Here is a 21,882-nt window from a genome sequence, read left to right as displayed (position 1 = left end):
TTTCACTGCGTGAATGTAGGGTGAAAGGGTGCAGTAGGTGGGTTTAATCTGTGTTTCAGCTTCTGGGAGCCCACTAAGCTATTATGGGAGCTACATCACCTAACACTCTTTGCTATTTTCCCATAGAGGGTCATTTCATGTCGGCAAGTGCTGTGCTAACAGGCTCCATGAAGAGGAGCTACTGCTGGGTATCAAATGCCTTGAGTGCTTTACATACAACTGGCAGGTTATTGGGTGAAGGGTAGGATTAGAGAGGCAACAAGCTATTAGAATAGGGAAGGCAATGCTTCAGTGAGGATTTACGTCATGTGACCGCAGACAGCACCACGTCACATTGCAGTCCAAAAAACACCAGTGGAGTCAAACTGTGCCTACTAACTATTCAGGGGAATGTAGAAGAGTAGTCACTGCATGGAAGAAAAGTTGCAGGTCAGCAGGTTGCAGCCAATGATTTTGGCTCTATATCTGATGATCGGCTGTGGGCAATCACAGCACAGAGGTCTGTGTTTACAAACACACAGAACTCTGTACACAGACAGCCACCTGGCTGTTTCTTCTCCCTGAAATCAACTCTGAATTAAGGGAGAAAAAGCAGCATGATCTGTGAGTAAAAGTAGCACACATTACACTTGGAAGGCACACAGTTAACCCATTCACTGCCCCTTGATAGTAACACCTTCCCAGCCAGTGTCATTAATACAGTGTACAGTATTATCACTGATCCCCTGTATTAGTGTCAATAGCAATGTCAACGTAAGATAGTGTACCTCCCAGCCAGTGTTTGTTAGCGCCAGATTGCCTTCCACACTATCACAATCACACTATAAGTCGCTGATCATCGCTATTACTAGTAAAGCGTCTATAGCTGTGTAAATTCCAGTGTATATATACCATAGTTTGTAGATGCTATAACTTTCACATAAACCAATTAATACACACTTATTGGGATTTATTTTTTTTTAATCAAATACATGTAGCAGAATACATTTTGGCCTACATGTATGAAGACATTTTATTTCATTGGCTATCTTTTATAACAGAAAGTAGATATATTGTTTTGTAAAATAAAAAAAAAACAGTGGTGATCAAATACAACCAAGAGAAAGTTCTATTTGTGTGAAAAAAAATGGTTTAAATTTAATTTGAGAACAGTGTTTCATGACTAAGCAGTTGCCAGTTAAATAGCACAGTGCTGAATAAAAAAAAATGCCCGGGTCATGAAGGGGGTAAAACCTTCTGAAGGTCAAGTGGTTAAAAGAATAATCATAAGGGTAAATTCTGAACTATACAGTTTAGGGTTTAAAAAACTAATTACGGTTAATTACAAATGTTATTCTGCATTGTGTCCTTTTGTAAAGGCACAAGAAGCATGTTTCTAGTGCAAATAATTTTTTTTATTTGTTGCTGCAAACACAAATGACAGCAAAGGTAAAAAGTTTGCATACTGTTGGTTTGCGTTAACGCATGCATTATTGGAAGGCATGTTATATGTCCTTGAATCCCACCGCACCTAGCTGACAGATGTGCATTGCGGTGTGTGGCAGCCAACTAATGTGCATTGCAGTGCGCTGCCAGAAATGGTATATGCCCCACTGGTGTGGTAGGCAACTGAGCCCTAAGAGCTAATATTGGGCTAAAATGTTACTAAAACAAAAATAAAATATTTTTTCTTAAATTTACACATAACAGTAAATCATGAATGAAAGCTATAACACAAAAGGAGATATGGTTTCTCTGATCTCTCAGCTGGATAGCACAGTTCTACGTAGTGAAGGACATAGGTGGGCCATGCACAGGCAAGAGAGGCTCCTGACCCAGTTACACCCCCCCTTCCCCCACAGCACAGTCCCCAAGGCTGATGTCTCTTCTTTCAATTCCTCAGCCCAGCCCTGCTTATGAGGGTTCTAATCCTTCCTATTTTATCCAAAATAAAAATGTGTTGCCCACACTTTAACACAACATAAACTAATATATTGCAAAAATGAAATTAATCACACCTGAAAAACTAGCTCTGACATTATCCTCAGCTGTAAACCTGAAGGCAACCTATCACTATCACATCAATACACATAATCTAGTCAACTTAAATACTAGTATCTACAGTATAGGTTTTATATAATTCAGTGATGAATTTTTTCAGAAGCTGGCTTAAATATTCTTCACCTAATATAATGTCCCAGTGCAGGTTTTGCCTGCTTACATACTGTACAATCTGACAATTACTAGTGGATCAGGAGGCCTTCATAACATAACCTTACGTTAACTAAGTTTTTTTGGTGGGGGATTTAGGTGCTGCACTGCTGGTGCTGTATTAGCCTGTATAATATTCACAATCATGAATATTTAATCATATGTCACAGGATATAGGATTGGCCAGTTCTTAGATGATTGGGTTATGTTCCTATTCCAGGTGATTAGCAAAAAAAAGCTGAAAACCTAGGCCTGCTTTACTCCACCACTACCATTATGCCTTACGCTATTGTCTTTAGGTATTAAACATGCTTCCATTGTCTAAGCACAACCTTCTTTATCTTTGACTGGTTCCTACTTTGATCTTTAGCAAGCTTTTTTCTGGTGTCCAGTTGCTTTCCGAGCGGTCCTCATTCAGCAGAATCTATCTGGACTAGTTGCCTCTCCCAAGGGACTGTACCCAGACCCTAGAGGAGAGAAGAGCAGGACAGCCAGTTAGACTGGCTAACTGAGGGAAAGCAGGTATGACTGACCTTCGAAAGGAGAAGATTGAGCTCGGTCCTGGGACCCTGTAGCTCTGCATCTGAATATGCCTGACTGGTAAATGCCTCTGACTGAGGCGCCCCATAATGCTATTGCTCCCAGAGCTGCAGGAGGTCATGGGCCAAGAGGGCACCATGGGATTTTAAAATGTGCAGCGTTTCTCTGGGCTCTTTGCTCTTTCAGGAGCTGGTCCTTGGCCATATATGTGCAGACCGTCCCACTGGTTTGTTTTGAGCATGCATTACCTTGGATGCTTCCTACTGAGCCACCGATCAGCACAGACACCACTCAGCTTCCTACAATTTCAGCAGTGTGTATAGCTCAGGTGTTTTGGGTGCCACCAGACTCCACAGCCTTCACCTTTGTGGATACAGCAAGGCTACTGCTCTATTTACTCAAGTCTAGGTCATGAGTAACTCCTTTGGGTTACTGGCATTTAGCACATGATGGACCTTAGACACAAGGGGATAGACACTTTGGAATCTATGCTCACTGAGGTGGAAAATGGCTGGAGAAAGTACTGGGGTTCCTATGTGAGCTCTGTCAGCTTTAGTCCTCTTATTGGCTGTCATGTACAGTCCCTGTCAGTTTATGCGTTTTCCCTTACTCAGTCTGGGGCACCTTCCTCAGTTTCCCTTGTGTCTAAGGATGAAACTCTCTGCTGCTATGTCTTATCATGAAACAGGTGGCTGATATTTGGGTGAATGTGAAGAATAAGAGCTACAAGTGCACTCTGCCAAATTCTTCCTGGAGTTTCCTGTATCAGCCTAGCAGGCCTTCAAGGAAGAAGAGAAATCGAGACAGGAGGCTTCATCCTTCTCAGCTTAATCCTTGCAAGAGGACACCCCATCTTCTGGCATACTTCCAGCCTTCAAACGTAAGGTTGGGGCACTCCCTGATGTGGTGATCAAAAATGTAAAAATGCAAAAACCTGAGTCAGCCTTTTCAAGGTCTCTGGTTTAGAATCTTGAAAAGCTCCCAAAGCTTCAAATACCTTTCCTCCTCTCTTCCTCTCATATGCAAGAGGTCCTTTTATGAAGATATGGCACATCCAGAGAAGGTTTTTGTTCCTCTGAAACAGTTTGCACAGCAATACCCCATGAGAAGAATTCTGAAAAAAAAATTACATTTTAAGCTGTAGATCCTGCTTTCTCAAACATAAACAATACACTGACAATTCCCATAAATGTTGTTGCAGTGTTTAAGAACCTCGTGTACAAGAGGCTTGAAATATTTAAGGAGTTTCTTCTCCTGCTGGGTACAGCCAAACAGCCTCCTATTGTTGCGATGGGGGGTTTGCTAGACACTGCTGCTCTAGGCCAAGCACATGGCTTGGAGCTTGAGTCCCTTAGGGCTGGTGCCTTTGTACCTAGAGCTTCTGTAGAAGGAATATGGAACATATCCTATCACTCAAGTGTTGGTTAGCTTAGCTCTACTGAAAAAATATCTTGCACAGATGTCCTTTGAGGGTGAAAGTCTGTTAGGTAATGATTTAGATATTTTTATCCAAAAGATTACTGGGGGTAAGAGTACCCCATTGCCTCTGAAGAAGAAAACAAGTAGGGCAGGATCTACATCTTCAGTAAGAGCTAAAAAAAGAGTTCATTTTGTCCCTTCTAGGGTTCTACGTCAGAGCATTGTGTCCAGAGACTACAAGTTGGAGTTTCATGCATTTCCTACTCCTCGCTTCATGCCCTCCAATGTGCCTACTGCTCCCTGATTAAAAGCAGACTTTCTGGCTACCCTGCAGCTTCTTTTTCAGGGGGCATTACCCCTGCTCTGGCCCCAGCCAAAAGGGGGTGTGCATCCCATTTTGGATCTGAATTCCCAACAAGTTCCTTTGCATGTGAAAGTTTCATGTGGAGTCTCATTATTTCGTATGGTGTTTCCTTTCCTTGTCCAGGAATTTTCCAACCTTGGTAGATATTAAGGAAGCCTATCTGCACATTCCTGTGTTTCAATCTCTCAAGTGTTATCTGTGGTTTGTGGTGGCGAGTGGCATTTTCAGTTTGTAGGCCAACCCTTTGGCTTGTCCACAGCACTCTGGGTTTTCACCACCAAGTTTTGGCCCTGGTTCTGGGCACAGGGGATTCCCATTTCAGGTTATCTGGATGACCTATTCCCAAAGGAGCAGCTGGCGCAGACACTGTAAGCCAATATTCAATGGACTGGACTTCCTGGACTCCAGGTTCAACAGCAAACATGAGGGGAGACAGTGGAGATGCAAGTTAAGGTGAATAAATCGGTGCAGCGCTAAACAGCAACAAAAAAAAATGTAAATTGTTTGTAAATCCTCATTCTATCCCTTTAAATCATAACGTGCTAGTGCTATTTCCAATATGGCAATAAATTGTGCTATAAACAATCCACAGTGTAAACAAGAAATTGAGTAATAAACCATTAAAAAATGTCCTCTCAAAGTCCCGTTGCTGTAAACAATATATTGTGATTAGTCCTCTGTGCAAAGCAATAAAGTGCTTTCTGCACTCTTAACGTCACTTCCTCTGATGTCGCTTCTAGCTGGTGGAGTCCGTGGCCATTTTGATGAGGAAGTGAAGTAGCCACTCTATATCACAGAGGCTGTATCAGCATATGGATCCTGGCTCCTCTTTGATCTCTTGAACCCAAGTAGGACTGAAAGTGGAAGCGGTGGTGTGAAAGTACCCCCAGAGGAGTATATGAGGAGGATGTCTGGTGGAAGGAAAGCCTATGTAAAGGGGTCACCATTATTTGGTATGTGCTACTCACAAGGGGAGTGGTGAATAAGCATAGGCACTTCATGGTTTTTGTGGGTCACAGGTGTGAAGAAAATGAAGACTAACAAGCACATACATTTGGAAAAGCATTTTCTTGGTTGGCACAGAGGATTGTGGTTGTTGTGTGTCATAGGCGTGGAGGAAATACAGACTAGCAAGCATAGACATTTGGAAAAGCACTTTCTTGGTTGGCACAGAGGACTGTAGTTGTTGTGGGTCACAGGTGTGGAGGAAAGAAAGAACAGCAAGCACAGACATTTGAAAAAGCACTTTATTGGTTCGCAGAGAGGACTGATCACAGTATATTGTTTACAGCATCAGCACTTTCATATATATAGGACTTTGGAAGGACATTTATTATTGGTTTATAGCAGAATTCTTAGTTTATGCTTTGGATTATTTATAGCACTATTCATTGATGTATCGGCTATAGCACTAGCACTTTATTATTTAAAAGGATAGGAGGAGGATTTATAAGCAATTTTAATATTTTTATGTTGTGGTTTAGCACTGTACCTAGTTTTAGTTACCTTAAATGACAGTTTTTTTGCCAGGAAAAGAAATTCTGGGCCTTCAAAATGGATGCTCTGGTGTCTCTGTGAGATCAGTTCCACTTGATTTACGCCTTCCTGCCTTTCAAGCTCTTTGAAATCATTCTGCTGATTTTTGTAGTACCCAATTGGCCCAGGAGCATCTGATACTTGGACACAATCTAACTCCTGACAGACTCTGCATGGGCCCCAGTAGATTGTCCGGATCTTCTGTCTCAGGGATCTGTGTAGCATCCTGCTTCATGGTCACTGACTGTAACAGCTTGGCTGTTGAAGCCCAGGTCCTGAAAAATTCTTCAGTTGGTCATGTGATCTGGGTCTTGTTCTATTTTTTCTTGTTGGGATTCTTTGTCCAGTTGTTTGCTGTGTTGCCCACCCTTCATGATATTTCGTTTGGATGCCCTGTGATATACAATGAAGAAAATAAGTGTTTGGCATTCCTGTAAAATCCTTTTCTTGAAGTACAATCCAGGACACAGGGTCCTCGCCCCATGTCTATGATCACTCCTGCTTTGCGTGCTACAAAACTAAAGGCAAAATGGTAGTTGGAGGAGTTATACTTGGCTGGGTTTTCAGCTGTGCCTTTGCCAGTGTTCACTCACCTAGAGATCAAGTATAACCCATTGATATAAGAATTAGCTATTCCTGTTATGGAAAAGGACTTTACAAGTAAGTCCATAATTCTATTTTACCTACAGTACAAGCTAGGAGATGTTTAGAATGAAATTGTGCCATTTCCAAGAGGTGGGACAGTAAAAATATGGAAAAATCAGCTGATGCACAGGGTCATTTCTTAATACCGGACAAGTAAAAGCATTTTTGTACATAATCTGTGCATACATAATCCATGTGTGCGGTCTGGGCATTTTTTTCTGGCCTATTGAGTCTCTACATTGTTAACCTAAAAACAAAGGCATGTTCAAGGTATATTTGGATTGCATTTGTCAATCCATGAAAAAAGGATTGCTTTATTCTAATGTAAAGTTTTTAGCAGGCTTTTTTGCTGTTTAAAATTTGCCACATTTTACAGAGGAGGCAAGGTTTTTATTGTGTTATATTTTGTATACGAGAGTATTGTTTTTACCACTGATGTCAGTATAACAATATACATCATGTTGACTGCAAAATACAAAACACTGTGAACATCTTAGGGTATGTTGAAGGTTGGTAATTTGCTGTCTCTTTTTTGGGAGTTCTTAATTATTATTTCTGGTGAGGTAAGTGTAAAGCCAGACACATTATCATCAGAACATTCTTAGAATGTTCTTTCTTGCCACAATTGAATCAACTCATTTTGGACGAAATCCCTTAAAACCTCAACCAGATCTGCTATTTGTATGTAATTCCAGACATATTAAATAGATTTTGTTACAATATGAGTTTTCCCAAAAAGAAAACCACATTCACAGTTAGAATTTTGTTCGTTCAAGAAAATTTTTCTGTCCTGCTCTTGAATTTTTTCGTCATTATGGTTGAAAAGAAACATTGAATTTACTCCATTATCCATTAGAAAATGGAACGAATGTTCCAGAAAACAAAACGTTTGAATTAAATTCCTTAAGTGCATGGCCAGCTTAAAGTGCGAGTACTTTTTCTGCTGATGTTCTAGGTGCAGACATTTGTGATGCTGAGACTTTCATACAAGAACAGTTCTGCATACAATACCAGACATATTGCAATATCTTTGCCAGTTGAGTGCATGTGTTATTTAACAATGGGAGGTTGCACAGAGAAAAGCTGGTAAAGTATTCAATAATTTGACATCTCCATTTTGGGAATGTATTAAATGCTAAATCAGAAGGGAACCCATTGGAGGAAACACCAGTGAAGCATATGACACATGAATGGATGGACACTGCAGTCTCTGCTGTATTCTGTGTTTGTCGAAGAAAGTTCTAATAAAATTTTTTGACTTTGTCATAAATTTGTATGTGTTGTCAGGTTTGGAATGCTATTTCAACCACACTATTTACTACAAACTTTGAACTACAACCTCTGATTAGAAGTGATTTAACTCATCTTTGTCCTTTTCAGGGAAAACTTGGTGTTCCAGGATTGCCCGGATATCCAGGAAGACAAGGTCCAAAGGTATATTTGCACAACTCAAAAACAGTGCCATAGCTGTCTGTCATATCGGCAACAAAATGTTTCTAATTACCATGAAAGTGAAGCTCCAGCCAAAGCTAAATTTTTAGTTTTGGATGGCGTAGGAAAGGTTTAAATCCTCTGTCAAGTTCTATTAACAACTGTGACTGGGAAGATTTTCCCTTACTTCTGCCCCAGTAAAGTTTTTATCAGCAATAAAAACTTAACAGAGGATCTAGCTCTCTCCCACTTCATTCATAGTTAAAAATACAGTTTTAGCATATTTAAAAAATGTTTTTGTATATTCTCTGTGATTTGGCACACAATTTTTTTTTAAATGGCAAAGTGCACTAACCCATCACATTTGATTGGCTGACAAATGTATATCGACATGGATTCACTAATGTGTGTGCCAGGATTGTAGTCTTCTATGGTAAAATCAAACAATAATGTTTTGTTTATTTACCTACCAAGGCTCAGTGTTTCTGGTCTGTATCTAAATCACCTATGAAAGCTTCTCAGCGTTGAACTATGTACTGGGGCTATTTTTCTCTTTTAAGCTGCAAATAATTTCTTGTTCTGTTGTTGCACGAAGGGTTCCATCGGTTTCCCAGGATTCCCTGGAGCGAATGGCGAGAAAGGCACAAGAGTAAGTTGGCAATGCCGCCCTGTGTTTCATATTTTATATTTCTTGTCTGTGTTACATGAAGGAGTAAGAAATGTAGGGCTGCAAAACATTTAAAAGTGTTTCAAAGTGTTGGACTTCTTTGTGAATTTAACAAACTACCATTATTTTGACCATTTAAGTGCAGCAAATGCATTTATTGCTTAACCAAACAAAGAATGGTCATGATTTTTCTCTGCAATGCTGACTCTGTAGTTTTGTTACACTAAAATAATATTTACCTGATCATCTTTACTGGTGATTACATGAAAGTTTGTCCTTTGATCTGCTTGATGTACAAGCTACACTGGTGCTAGTGCTTTTTGGATGTATTTTACTTGTATTTTCTATTGGTGTTATGAGCTGGGTAAGCATCATGGGAGTTCAGCCAAGGCAGCAAGACCACATGCTGAACTATTCCAATGGACACTTACTCCTACTAAGTCCACATTTCTAAGCTTAAAAGCAATGTAGATTGTGCACTGTAAGTAGGCAGAATTATTCCTCTGTCATCGACCAAGTTCCATTCTGAGTTTCTGAACAGAGAATTTTACATACATTCTCTGTCCTCTGGATCTCGGCTAGCAAAATCTGACAGAATAAATCCAATATATAGTAATGCGCTGAGCTGGGAAAACCCATCAGGAATTACTATTGAATGTCACTGATTTAATATTATCCCTGGGAGACTAGCAAATGTCTTGAAAAGATGTTCACACAAGAGAGGCTGCTGAATTTAAGATTCTCCAAAGCCTGTCCTTGATTGACCGCAGCAAGACTGAGCATCAAGCAATATGCCACTGAGTGTATATGTTTGCCAGTGTACTGTGTATGTGTGTGCATATAGTATGCAATAGATGACAATCATATATTTCAAAGTAACTACAATTTGAGATAAAAAAATGTAAATATTCTTATCACTTTGATATAGCGTAGTTGTACATAATTTGCTTCACATGGATTTTGTTATATCAGTGTGCCTCTTTTTCCTTCAGGGAACCCCTGGCAAACCAGGTCCAAGGGGGCAACGAGGTCCAACGGTAAGATACATCCCTTTTTCATAGAGTAGTTTGTACACTTATGATTATGTGTGATATCAGTTCAGCAGTACCAATCTATTGTTGTGTGTTCTCTTCAGGGTCCACGTGGTGAAAGAGGTCCAAGGGGTACGACAGGAAAGCCAGGCCCCAAGGTAAGAATAATTTGCACTGTATAGTAAAGTAATTTGGCCTTCAATTTACAAATTGGCCATTCATTTTGGAGAGTGCAGGAATACCTCTGCATTTTTGTGCCCAGCTTGGCTGTCTGAGGCTAGTCATAGAATAAGTAATGGGTCTTGAAGGATCTTGCAGGGGCCAGGTAGCATTTGGGGCAATTGCAGCAGATGATAATTAGTAGGCATCTGCACCAACTGGATTAAATATAAATCCAAGTAGTATATGGGCTACAGTTACTTCAAGAGAAATAGTCTGTTATTCACAATTGTAAAATGTAACTGCGCTCTCTAAGGACCAATCTATATATAAAAAGTGTGATCAATTACATGTGAACCTATTAATCATGTGAAAAAGTAACAGTATAAAATCTTTTGTCCTTATTCAATCAAATAATATAAAAAATAAATAAAAAAAATATATATATAATACAATAGTGAATATTAAATTCATACAATTACTAAATGAAACTAGATTCAAAGAGAAAATAATCCAATAAACATGCAAATGATCCTTCATCAAACAAATCATATCAGAAATAAAACAGTCCAATAGTGAGTATTAAAACTAAATCCAAAGTGCAAGTAATCCAATAAGAGTGTGCTTTATTGGATTATTTTGACTATATTGGAACACTGGCAAAGTGTTGCAGCTGAGAAAACGTGTCCAAACTAGGTGTTCAGTGGTCATTCGAGAACACACTCCACCACGTGTCCTTTCCCTGAGCACACATGGTACTCACCCGCTGTTCAAACTGAAATGTCTTGAAAATTCATAGTCCAAAAAAATATATGTACAGTGCCTTGAAAAAGTATTCATACCCCTTGAAATGTTCCACATGTTGTCATGTTACAATCAAAAGCGTAAATGTATTTTATTGAGATTTTATATGATAGACCAATACAAAGTGGCACATAGTTGTAAGTGGAAGGAAAATGAGAAACGGTTTTCAAAATGTTTTGCAAATATATATCTGAAAAGTGTGGCTTGCATTTGTATTCAGCCCCCTTTACTCTGATACACCTAACTAAAATCTAGTGGAACGATTTGCCTTTGGAAGTCACCTAATTAGTAAATAGAGTCCACCTGTGTGCCACTTAATCGCAATATAAATAAAGTTGTTCTTTGAAGCCCTCAGTTGTTTGTTAGAGAACATTAGTGAACAAACAGCATCACGAAGACCAAGGAACACACCAGACAGGTCAGAGATAAAGTTGTACAGAAGTTTAACGCAGGGTTAGGTTATAAAAAAAATATCCCAAGCTTTGAACATCTCACAGAGCACTGTTCAATCCATCATTCGAAAATGGAAAGAGTATGTCACAACTGCAAACCTACCAAGACATGGCCATCCATCTAAACTGACAGGCTGGGCAAGGAGAGCATTAATCAAGAGAAGCAGCCAAGAGGCCCATGGTAACACTGGAGGAGCTGCAGAGATCCACAGCTCAGGTGGGAGAATCTGTCCACAGGACAACTATTAGTTGTGCACTCCACAAATCTGGCCTTTATGGAAGTGAGCAAAGAAGAAAGCCATTGTTGAAATAAAGCTATTAGAAGTCCTGTTTGCAGTTTGCGAAAAGCCATGTGGAGGACACAGCAAACATGTGGAAGAAGGGGCTCTGGTCAGATGAGACCAAAATTAAATTTTTTGGCCTAAAAGTAAAACCCTATGTGTGGCAGAAAACTAACACTGCTCATCTCCCTGAACATACCATCCCCACCGTGAAACATGGCGGTGGCAGCATCATTTTGTGGGGATACTTTTCTTCAGCAGGGACAGGGAAGCTGGTCAGAGTTGATGGGAAAATGGATGGAGCCAAATACAGAGCAATCTTGGGAATCTAGGCATACAATCTTCCTCTCCAGCCATACATTAATCAATTTTTCGGTCCGATCCAATCTTGAATATATATGTCTGGAAGAGAGCAGCACTAATAGTATAAAACCATTAAACATTTATTAGCTACATAAAAGAATCACACTTACAATGTGTCAGTGTCTACCCAACACTTAGGGATTAATCGCTCAGTTATAATGTGCATTGCATACTCCGGCGATGTTGCCAAGCCTCTAGCTGCCAAGCTGTGCTTGATGACATCACAATCCCAACCACACCTTATGCATTTCACCATCAAGCCATCATCGGAGGTGGGTTGACGTGCCATAGCCAGCACTTGAATAACAATATTCGTATTAGCAATCACAATAAACAAATAAAATACAATCGTCAAATTACAATATTGTTATTACATTCTGGACTATGTCTCTTAATGAAAATCTCTCAGTCTTTATGATTCACATACTCCTCTTAACTCCACTGTCTCTATCTACATGAACAGATAATTTAGTTCTTAAAGAGCCATATCTACATTATAGCAGCACTCCACTTACAAATTAAAATGAAAAAGTTAAAAAATGTTTTTTTCTTTTAGATTACAACAAATAAACTAAATTAAAATGCAACCTAAATAAAATTAATTATCTCAATGCAATGAAATAGTCCCAATAAAATAAACAATATAAAAAGTTTCTTAAAATTCATATATTATTTACTACTATCAGAAAAAGGTTAAAAATTACTCAAAAAAAACAATTTAAATCAATCTCAATATTCATCCCTCCCAGGTCAAAGGTCTCCATTTCATAAATCCATTGGGTCTTCTTTTTTGAAATATCAATGATTCTATCCCAACCTTTCCACTTAGGTCTAACAAAATCTATTCCATAAAATAATAAACCACTCCTTTATTATGTTTTTCTTAAAAATGTATTGATACACTGTGTTTGGTATAGCCTTTTTTAATATTGGTAATATGCTCTTCTATTCTCACATTTAATATTCACTGTTGTATTTATATAATTTTGTACAGTATTTGATTGAATAAGGACAATATACTTGATACACTTATTTTTTTCACACGATTAATGGGTTCACATGTAATTGATCACACATTTTTATATATAGATTGGTCCTTAGAGAGCGCGGTTACATTTTACTATTGTGAATTACAGCAGATGAGCAAAAGGAGAAAGACATTTGCTGATTGTTTTACTTTAGTTCCCTGGATCAGGGAATGCTTTGCGAGTATGTGGGGCTGTAGTTTTAAACCTAGTGAGCACCTGTCTATAGATTTTTATGAAAATGCAGATTAAAATTATGTAACATCTATTGATATTTAGGGTTCATAACTTATCTTTAATTATATAGCTGGTAAAAGCTCAATAAAGCAAACTTCATAATCTACAAATATTATCAATGTTAAGTAGCCCTTAAAAAGGATCTTATCTAAACTATTTTATTAAGCTTTAGAATGTATATTAAACTACAACAATGAAATTCTAATGATTCTCTCGGTCTTACAGGGTAACTCTGGAGGGGATGGCCCAGCTGGTCCTCCTGGTGAAAGGGTAAGATCTCATAGATGCTTAATCAGTAACACAATTCACACTGGGAGGTGAATCTGCAACACAGCCAAATAATAACAAGAATATTCATGACCAGATGACATTGGATTTTAGAAAATAATAATCCCCACCATTTAGTGATTTTTTTTTTCTACAGCACAAACATGTACGCTTGTATCTCCTACTGTATGCTAGTACGCCATAGGGGAACATAACAGCTAAAATAGTAAACTCACCTACACTGACTACTCCCTAGGCTAGCTTTATTAAACCAAAGCTTCCCAGATCCATAGGGCTCCACTGGAGGTCACCGGGAGTCCTGTGAAAGATCATGAGAGTTTAACTATTGCTGTTAACCAAAGTTGAAATGAAATCTATTTATAGATAAAACAAAATACTTAGTCTGATCTTTTATGTCTGGTTTGCCATTTGTTGAAACATTCTTTCGACCTTATAAAGTACATTTTATTCATTTTAGGACTGAATTTCAATAGGGTGCCTTCCCAAATCCCCCCTCCCTTTAGGGTACTTTCATGGTCTTTATCCTGTGGATGCTTTTATAGATCAACAATTCTATCATATAAGAAAAGGACATAATTATGCAAAATTGATATATGCTTAATTTTATCTATGACAGTGGCAGACAGCTGTCCCTTTGAAACATTACCTACCTGTGGCCTTTCCCAAGGCTGGAAATGATTAGAAAATAACATTTGTGAGACATTCTTTAGTTATCATTATAGTCTTCCCCTTACATTACTGAAAAATAAACACATATATTTAAAAACAAAATAAAAATGATAAATACAGTTCCTGTTTCATGCAAGAACTATTTTTCAAGAAATTCTGCTTTTTTTTCTTGCAGTGTGAGAAAGGATGTGCAAAATAATTCCCCCACAGATGATTTTCAGAAGTTTAATATTTCTAAATGTGGAAAAACATAATTTAGGTCTCATTATTTTATCCTAGATAATATCAAAGCTAAATGTCATTGTGAAGTTCATTAAGATCCCTCCTCCAACACACTCATTGTTCTTCCTGCCTCAGCACACATACCTCACTTTCCAGATCCCAGCCAGAAGAGAGACAGACCCTCCAGTTCAGAGGGCTATTCCTCTACATTGGAGACCTCTTGAGCCCATTCAGCTTTATACCCTCAGTGAGCATAGTTCCATATCCAACACTGCTCTGCTCTTCAGTTTTTACTCCCCCTTCACAACTCTCCTTTAGATAGGGTTGCCACCTTTTTCTTCAAGCCAAACACAAACACTTTCGGGGCTTGCGGCTGTTTTTTTTTTTTTGTAGTATACATAACAAATGAAAAACAAAATGTAATACAAATAGATGTAAAACCTGTATAACGTTTTAAAAAATTGTGCTGCACCAAATTGCATGATACTTTTTTACCATACGTTTTACTGCAGGTGAATAAGCGCAAAAGCAAAGACTTAATGGTACCAGTGCATACCTGCAAAAAGGCTGTGTGTTTTTGTGCATTGCAGAAATGCATGCAATTTTGCGTACATTCCTGCAATGCACGTTTGTCTACCTAGGGCAGGGGTAATGAATTCAAATTCAAGGAGGTTCGGTCACTAACATTTTCTTCCAGCCGAGGTCCAAATTGCTCTCTATTAAAAACATAAACAAAAATAAAAATCACCTTACATAAGGTAAGGTGCCCCCATCAGAGTACTACCTTAGATCAGTTGCCCAAATCAGAATACCTCCTTACATCAGGTGTCACCATCAGAGTGACCCCTTACATCTGGTGTCCCCATCAAAGTGTCTCCTTACATCTGATGTGCCCATCAGAGTGCTTCCTTACATCTGGTGTCCCCATCAGAGTGCTTCCTTACATCTGGTGTCCCCATCAGAGTCAAAGTACCTCCTTAATCTGGTGCCCTCATCAGAGTAACTCCCTACATCAGGAGTCCCTCCACATATCAGGCTTGTCCCCCCCCCCCACCCTCTTGTACTAACCGATCACACTCTGCATGAAAGGCAGCTCCTCCTTCCACTCTCCAGCCATGTGATAAGTCACAGGACAAGGGGCGAGAAGAAGGATAGTCTGCCTTCATTCCTTAGCAGTCCCACGCTGAGACTGAGGTGGCTATCTATCGCCACCTGCAGGGAGGAGAACAATGGATCCTCTCTCAAGCTCTTTTAGAAAGCTACAGTCCGGTCTGAATAATGTGTCCAGTTTTCAGGCGGACTTAAAACCGGACACATGATTCAAATCCCAGACTTTCTGGGTAAATCCGGCAACCCTACCATTTAGACCTCTTTAAAACGGGCAATTAGGGGCATACACGGGACCCCTGACACAGACAGACCACTAAGTCACAGAACACAGACAGATCAGACACAGATATTTGCTAATTTACTATCTTACAGTAAAATAATTTGCAGAGAGTAAAAGCAAATACTCAGGCAATTGCAGCATTAATCTCCAGCATACAGTATATGGACTTTCTAAAACGTCTAAGCTGCTGACATTTAGTTTTTCTAAATATGGATGTTGTTAGCACGGGGCACACAATGCATTAATATTCTGAAGGCTAAAGGAAGATGGTTTAATCCCGTAGACAGGTATATGAAATTATGGATGTTAAAAACTGGTACTATGGAGACTGACAATGTTGCACTCATACAGCCATTTTTGGTGTGCTAACATCATAGTATTGCTGAAGCTTAAACTGTATGGTCATGTTAAATTATTATTTGCTTATGATCAAACATGTTCCATGTTTTTGAAGTTTGCTCTGAGGAAGCATAGGGCTGTGTGACTCGATTAATGTCGCTGTGATGTTATACGGTCACCCTTCCCCACACCCTACTTTGTACTCTTACTTAAAACATTATTTACACTGAATTTTTATTTAAAAAAAACGATATAAGCCACATTACCAGTGACATTTACACGTAAGCGCAACACACCAATCCTAATTAGCCATTCAAGCAACAGACACACTTTACTAGTATTTGTGAGATAAAACTATACATGACCTGAAAAAATATAAAACATTTTTCACAGTGACACAGGAAAGGCACAGAGATGTTTGTGGATAGTTTGGATACTTGCCTTCTGTAAGAACAGCCCAGAAGATATACGTGGCGGTGTTAGCCCCGGGAAGGGCTGGGGAAAGTGAACATTTCATATATGTGCTGGTTCGGATAATAAAGACCCGTAGGAACAGAAGTATTATCATTTCAGTCCAGTTTGTTCCAGCTGTCGTCCTGTCTGTACAGCCAGTGAGGTGCACACATCCATTATTCAGAGGCAGCTGTGGGCTACTCACACAGAGTGGGGAGAAGGAGGATATACAGCACATAGTGGGAAACTGTACAAACTCACAGACAAGTTATTGTACACATACTGCTGGATTTTAAACTAGTTCTTAATCATATCTAGCAATGCCAGAACAGATAGCACTCATAATCCTTTACCTGTTGCAGGAGATAGATGGAAGGTATGAATTCCTGCCATAGGCATCAATTTGCTCTTCTTCTCCCCCAGAGTCCTTATTTTTTACAGTTCAGCTACTGACCTGTAAATAGTAAGGAAGGGTTCTATTTTTAATACATTATTTATATATTTTTTCTTATCATTACAAATCATTATTTGTAATCCTAAACTGCAGTAGAGTTAAAAGACCAACCATCTGGAATCATCCTCTTTCTGTGCCCTGGAACAATGATGCAGTAACATTTGGAGGATCCAAAACCAACGGCACACTGATACTCAGGGCTCCCAGAGCACAGGTTCTCTTGCATTTGGGGAATGTCAGAATAGTGGCACACTGACACTTGGGGATCTCAAAACCCTGATACACTGACACTTGAAGGATAATAGAACAATGACACATTGACACTTGATGGACCTTAGCACACAGACACTAGGAGGAACACAGAACAGACACACACTGACACTAGTTGATTCCACAACAGAGACATACTGACAGTCAGGGATCCCAGAACAATGACACACTAACGCTTGGGGATGCCAGAACACCGACACCTGGGGTTCTTAGAACAGTGATCCACTGATAATAGGGGATTTCTGAACAGTGAAAAACGTACAGGGATCATTGAAAATGACACACTGACACTTAGGTATCCCATGACATTCAGTTAGACAGTGACAGTTAGACATTCAAACACTTGGGATCCTAACAATAGATGCTAACAATAGGGAGTTCCAGAACAATGACACAATGAAACTTGGGGATCCCGGAACAAAGACTCACCAACGATTGGGGGCCCCAGAACAATGGTGCAACCTAACATAATGAATTTAGGGGTTTTATAGAACTACACCTCCCTTGACATTTGGACTTTATTCATAAAAAAGTATCAAAATGCTCCTTTCCTAAACCAGTGGTCTTTGAATTTCACACCAATGAAACAGTGCTGGTACACATGGTAATATGAAATGTCATATATTGTTATTTGTGTATCATTAATACAAGATCGAACAAGGAGGAGAGCCATAACTTCTACTCCCCATTACTATGACAAACCCCCAGAGCTATCTGTTCATATGTAATATGTGGCCTGGACAATGGCAAGAGCCTGAAAGCAAAGGGGCAGCATCAGAGAAGCCATTTTGTAGCACTTTATTAAGGAAAGGTAGAACCCCAGCTGCATGGCTCAGTCCGGCCAAGCTGCCAGGCCGGTTAGAACCTGTAAACATGCCAGATGTAGTGCAGATCTGGCATTTGCCATGGCAGCATGGTGCCATGGGAAAGCATAACTCTGTGGATTACCTGCTTTTTGTGTTGTCAGAACATGTTCTAATTACATTAGAACGTGCAGTTTGAGCTCCAATTTAAAACTTTTATGCCAATGGCGAAGAGGCTGAATTTTGCATAGTATATATTTTTGCATTAACATATTTGTTCCATTACCCTACCATGCTTCTAAATGGCTGCTACATTGTGCAAGACAAAACCATGCTTTACAGTGACTTTATTTGCTTATGAGTCCAGCTTATATCTGCCAACAATCTGACAACAACCTTGTATATTGCTCGGCATGTTCTGCCATAATGCATCATCTGTAGTTTGGTGAAACGATAGCCTGCCTGTGACTAGTTTATGCTTTAAGAATTAGCATTGCAAATGCATGTAACAACCAGAAACATTTTGTTTTATTGTTAAAACTGGTAAAATATTTTAGTTCAGATTTAACTTTTTTCTCGCATGTTCACAGGGACCACCCGGACCTCAAGGACCCACTGGATTTCCTGGACCAAAGGGCCCCCCTGTAAGTAGACCATTTTCTTCATTCACATTGACTGTGAACTTTCATAATGTATATTGAAAGCAGAATGCCCAACATAGCTAAAGTAATGTGTTACCTAAATATATGTTACTCCGATAACATTGTGCTCTGCAGCAAAATCCTGGCCTATTGATAGGAGCCCCTGAACCTTCAAATTACTCCCTTATAGGCCAAACAATACACAAGAGTTTAACATCTTATTAACAGGAACACTGAAGGGCATGTCTTGCTGAGATTATACTAGTGCAGCTATGGAAAAAATGCTAATGTCCACTTGTTTTTTATGAGTTTATGACCCTCTTTCCAGCAACCTGTATTTCAAATACCAATAAGTAAATCTGAAGTAAATTTGAAGTTCCCTATGCATAAGGCAGAGGCCACTTTGCTTTAATTGCCAGAAATGCTCAGAAAATGTGACTAATGGTTCACCCAAACAACACCAGATTAACAGCTGATCAATACCTGATCAACATCACTTCTCTCTATCTGAATCCACTCTTATATTTATAGACATCATCTTTCTTTGGCTCTGCAGACATGACACTAAATTAATATGTGATAATGGAAACGGATAATAATAATAATTCTTCTCTTTAGGGTCCACCAGGGAAAGACGGACTTCCTGGCCATCCTGGACAGAGAGGTGAAACTGTGAGTACATGGTGATGGGGGAGCGCATCCTTATGTCTGACATCAGCTGGATGTGTGATTACTCTAGACCATTCCCTGTAGACGAGGAGATGTCACCATGTTTTACCTTTCGGTTGGTGTCTGTTCGGCTACATGGAGGGGTCTAAAACAATCCCCCTGCTTAGTCTGGCTGGGTCAGAATAATGATGCTTCATGAGGGTTATATCCAGATGCAATCAGCTAGTTATCAGTGTATCTGGTGCAAGAATATCTATATATCCATTAACCGAAGATGTCCCACCTTCTGCTAGTGAATATAGTGAAAACGTGCTTTTATCTTGACAACATGGATCTTCTTTATCACAGTATTGGCAGCAAGACCTGTCTGTGTTGACCTGCAGCACTAATCAGGTTCAAACTGTTGTCCAGCAGGTTTGTACATTGCTGTAGGCAAGGTAGACAGTTCCAGTGTCAGATACGGTGGTAAATGTGGCACAATATGTTTGCACTAGTGGGCACATATTATTTATTTATTTCAGGTACTTATATAGCGCCGTCAATTTACGCAGCGCTTTACATATATATTGTACATTCACATCAGTCCCTAACCCTCAAGGGGCGTACAATCTAAGGTCCCTAACTCACATTCATATACAAGGGCCAATTTAGACAGGATCCAATTAACCTACCAGCATGTCTTTGGAGTGGGTGCAAAGAGGGGGATGTGTAACCTCACAGGTACCACAGTGTATTTTAATTTGCTAGCACCAGCACAAATGTCATGTTAATTTAATCTATAATTTAATATTTTGATGTGGATGGATTTTCCAGCATTAGAAGTAGCATCACATGGCTTGTCTGAGTGAATGCGGCTGTTGGGATTTTGATGTCCTTTGACTCATCAGATGCCTGGCTTCTGCAAACTTTCTGTTCTCGCAAATTAGAGTTTCCAAGTGTTGTTTTTGCTGCTTAAAATGAACCTGCCACAAAAGATTACAGCTGGCCAACTGATGAAAAATTTACATAGGCAGATATTTTCTTCAGCGGAAATTGATTCTCAAAGTATCAGTAGATCCAGAGATCTAGATCAGCAATAGTCAAGGTTTGGACTGATTCTGCTGCCTTTTCAACCTCTTGTTGGTCCATTAATGTTTAGGTGGCCTCAGTGACCATTCACAGACTCCAGGAAGTTCAGGAGGGGTGGGACATGCTATGTATGTATGTTTTATTAAATGTTCAGGTCCTGCTCTAGAAGACTTCTAACTTTCATAAGGGTACTGGTCAGTGGTTTAAAAATCTCACCCCATTTACTGCCAAAGGATATACAAAGACTGTGCAGTCTAAACTTTGTGAAATCAGCGGTGCTGAGACAGGCTTGTTGGTAAGAAGGCTACTGCCACAGACACCTATCCATTTATATTAATATCTATGGGGGATCTTCTGTACCCATCAGCCTGCTGCAACTTTTCTCATTTCATATAAGGACTCAGACAGACTTCAGCTCTCCTGTAGAAGTTATTGAACTTAGCACTGTAAATAACTAAACAGGAGGCTTCCTACTGGAGAGCAATTTCAACTGGAAACTTCACTACACAATATGCTGTACAAAGTAAGTTTTTAAACACATTCATGGTCGTGGTACACCACCATATTACAGTTCACACATCATGCTTGTAATGCACAATGTGTTCACACTGCTGTCAGTGGAAAATCTTTGAGGGTTTATTTAGTAACATGCTACTCCAGAATTTTAAGCACTGGTCGATTGAGCAAGAGATCTTTTATTGGCATCTTTGGCTGGATGGCTGAGGCTGTACCACGTCCATTCTGTGTGGCTTTGTCTTGTGTTTGTGCTCATATGCAGTCCTATATGTCGGCGTAGAATGAGGTATGCCCATTTGTGTTTGTCAGAATTGTTACCTTTCTCAGTTCTTATCATTGTCTTGGCAAAAATATATTTTCTTTAAAAACATATTTTTCTGATTAAACTGAGCAGCCAAGACAACACTATTGATCACAGGACAGTTATGCTGTAAAATTTGATTAGGAAGGAATAAAATGGGAATGTAATTCTAACTTTTTGGATCTATCAAACTACTATTCAAGTTCAAAGATGATTTAAGAAATCAATTCAATCATCAATGTATGTTACTACTCCTGAAAGTAGCAGTTTCATCATTACCCACAAATTACTCAGTTCTCATATTACTTGGATGAGTTCTAAAGATAACACTCACTGAGCATTACTGTTAATAAACCCAGCAAGTTTCTTCCTGGTTTCTCATCTCTTTTGGGAACTCCGGTCCAACTTTGTGGTTGAGAGGTGGAGATGGCCCTGGGCAGGGGACTCTGTTTGTGTTGTCTGGATGAATAAAGTTACCAGCATTTGAATTTTTTGTGCACCAGGTCTTTTCCTTTGGGCTTGTGGAGCATGGGGCTACCCCTGCTGGCATTCAAAACCCGATCTTCCATGAGGGTAACTCGATTTAGGACTTGGGAGCAACGTACCCCATACTTTAATATGTACAGTAGGCTGACCAACTGACCTGCACCTGATG

General features: G+C 39.4%; 1 protein-coding gene across 2 annotated transcripts in view; it reads left to right on the top strand.

The window, feature by feature from the left end:
• COL5A1 (collagen type V alpha 1 chain) overlaps positions 1-21,882 on the top strand; it is a 298,677-nt gene that overhangs the window by 220,611 nt on the left and 56,184 nt on the right. For both annotated transcript variants that reach the window (XM_089684686.1, XM_089684685.1), the window contains exons 31-37: positions 8,075-8,128; positions 8,721-8,774; positions 9,785-9,829; positions 9,928-9,981; positions 13,370-13,414; positions 18,623-18,676; positions 19,292-19,345. In XM_089684686.1, coding sequence (XP_089540812.1) covers positions 8,075-8,128; positions 8,721-8,774; positions 9,785-9,829; positions 9,928-9,981; positions 13,370-13,414; positions 18,623-18,676; positions 19,292-19,345 — 360 coding nt within the window. The remainder of the gene's footprint in view (positions 1-8,074; positions 8,129-8,720; positions 8,775-9,784; positions 9,830-9,927; positions 9,982-13,369; positions 13,415-18,622; positions 18,677-19,291; positions 19,346-21,882) is intronic.

The sequence above is a fragment of the Staurois parvus genome, unplaced genomic scaffold, assembly GCF_062004578.1.
Source record: "Staurois parvus isolate SC_StPar_1 unplaced genomic scaffold, SC_StPar_1.0 ptg000352l, whole genome shotgun sequence".
Lineage (NCBI taxonomy): Eukaryota > Metazoa > Chordata > Amphibia > Anura > Ranidae > Staurois > Staurois parvus.
Note: the sequence above shows the minus strand (reverse complement) of the source record. Positions and strands in the feature narration are given on the sequence as shown.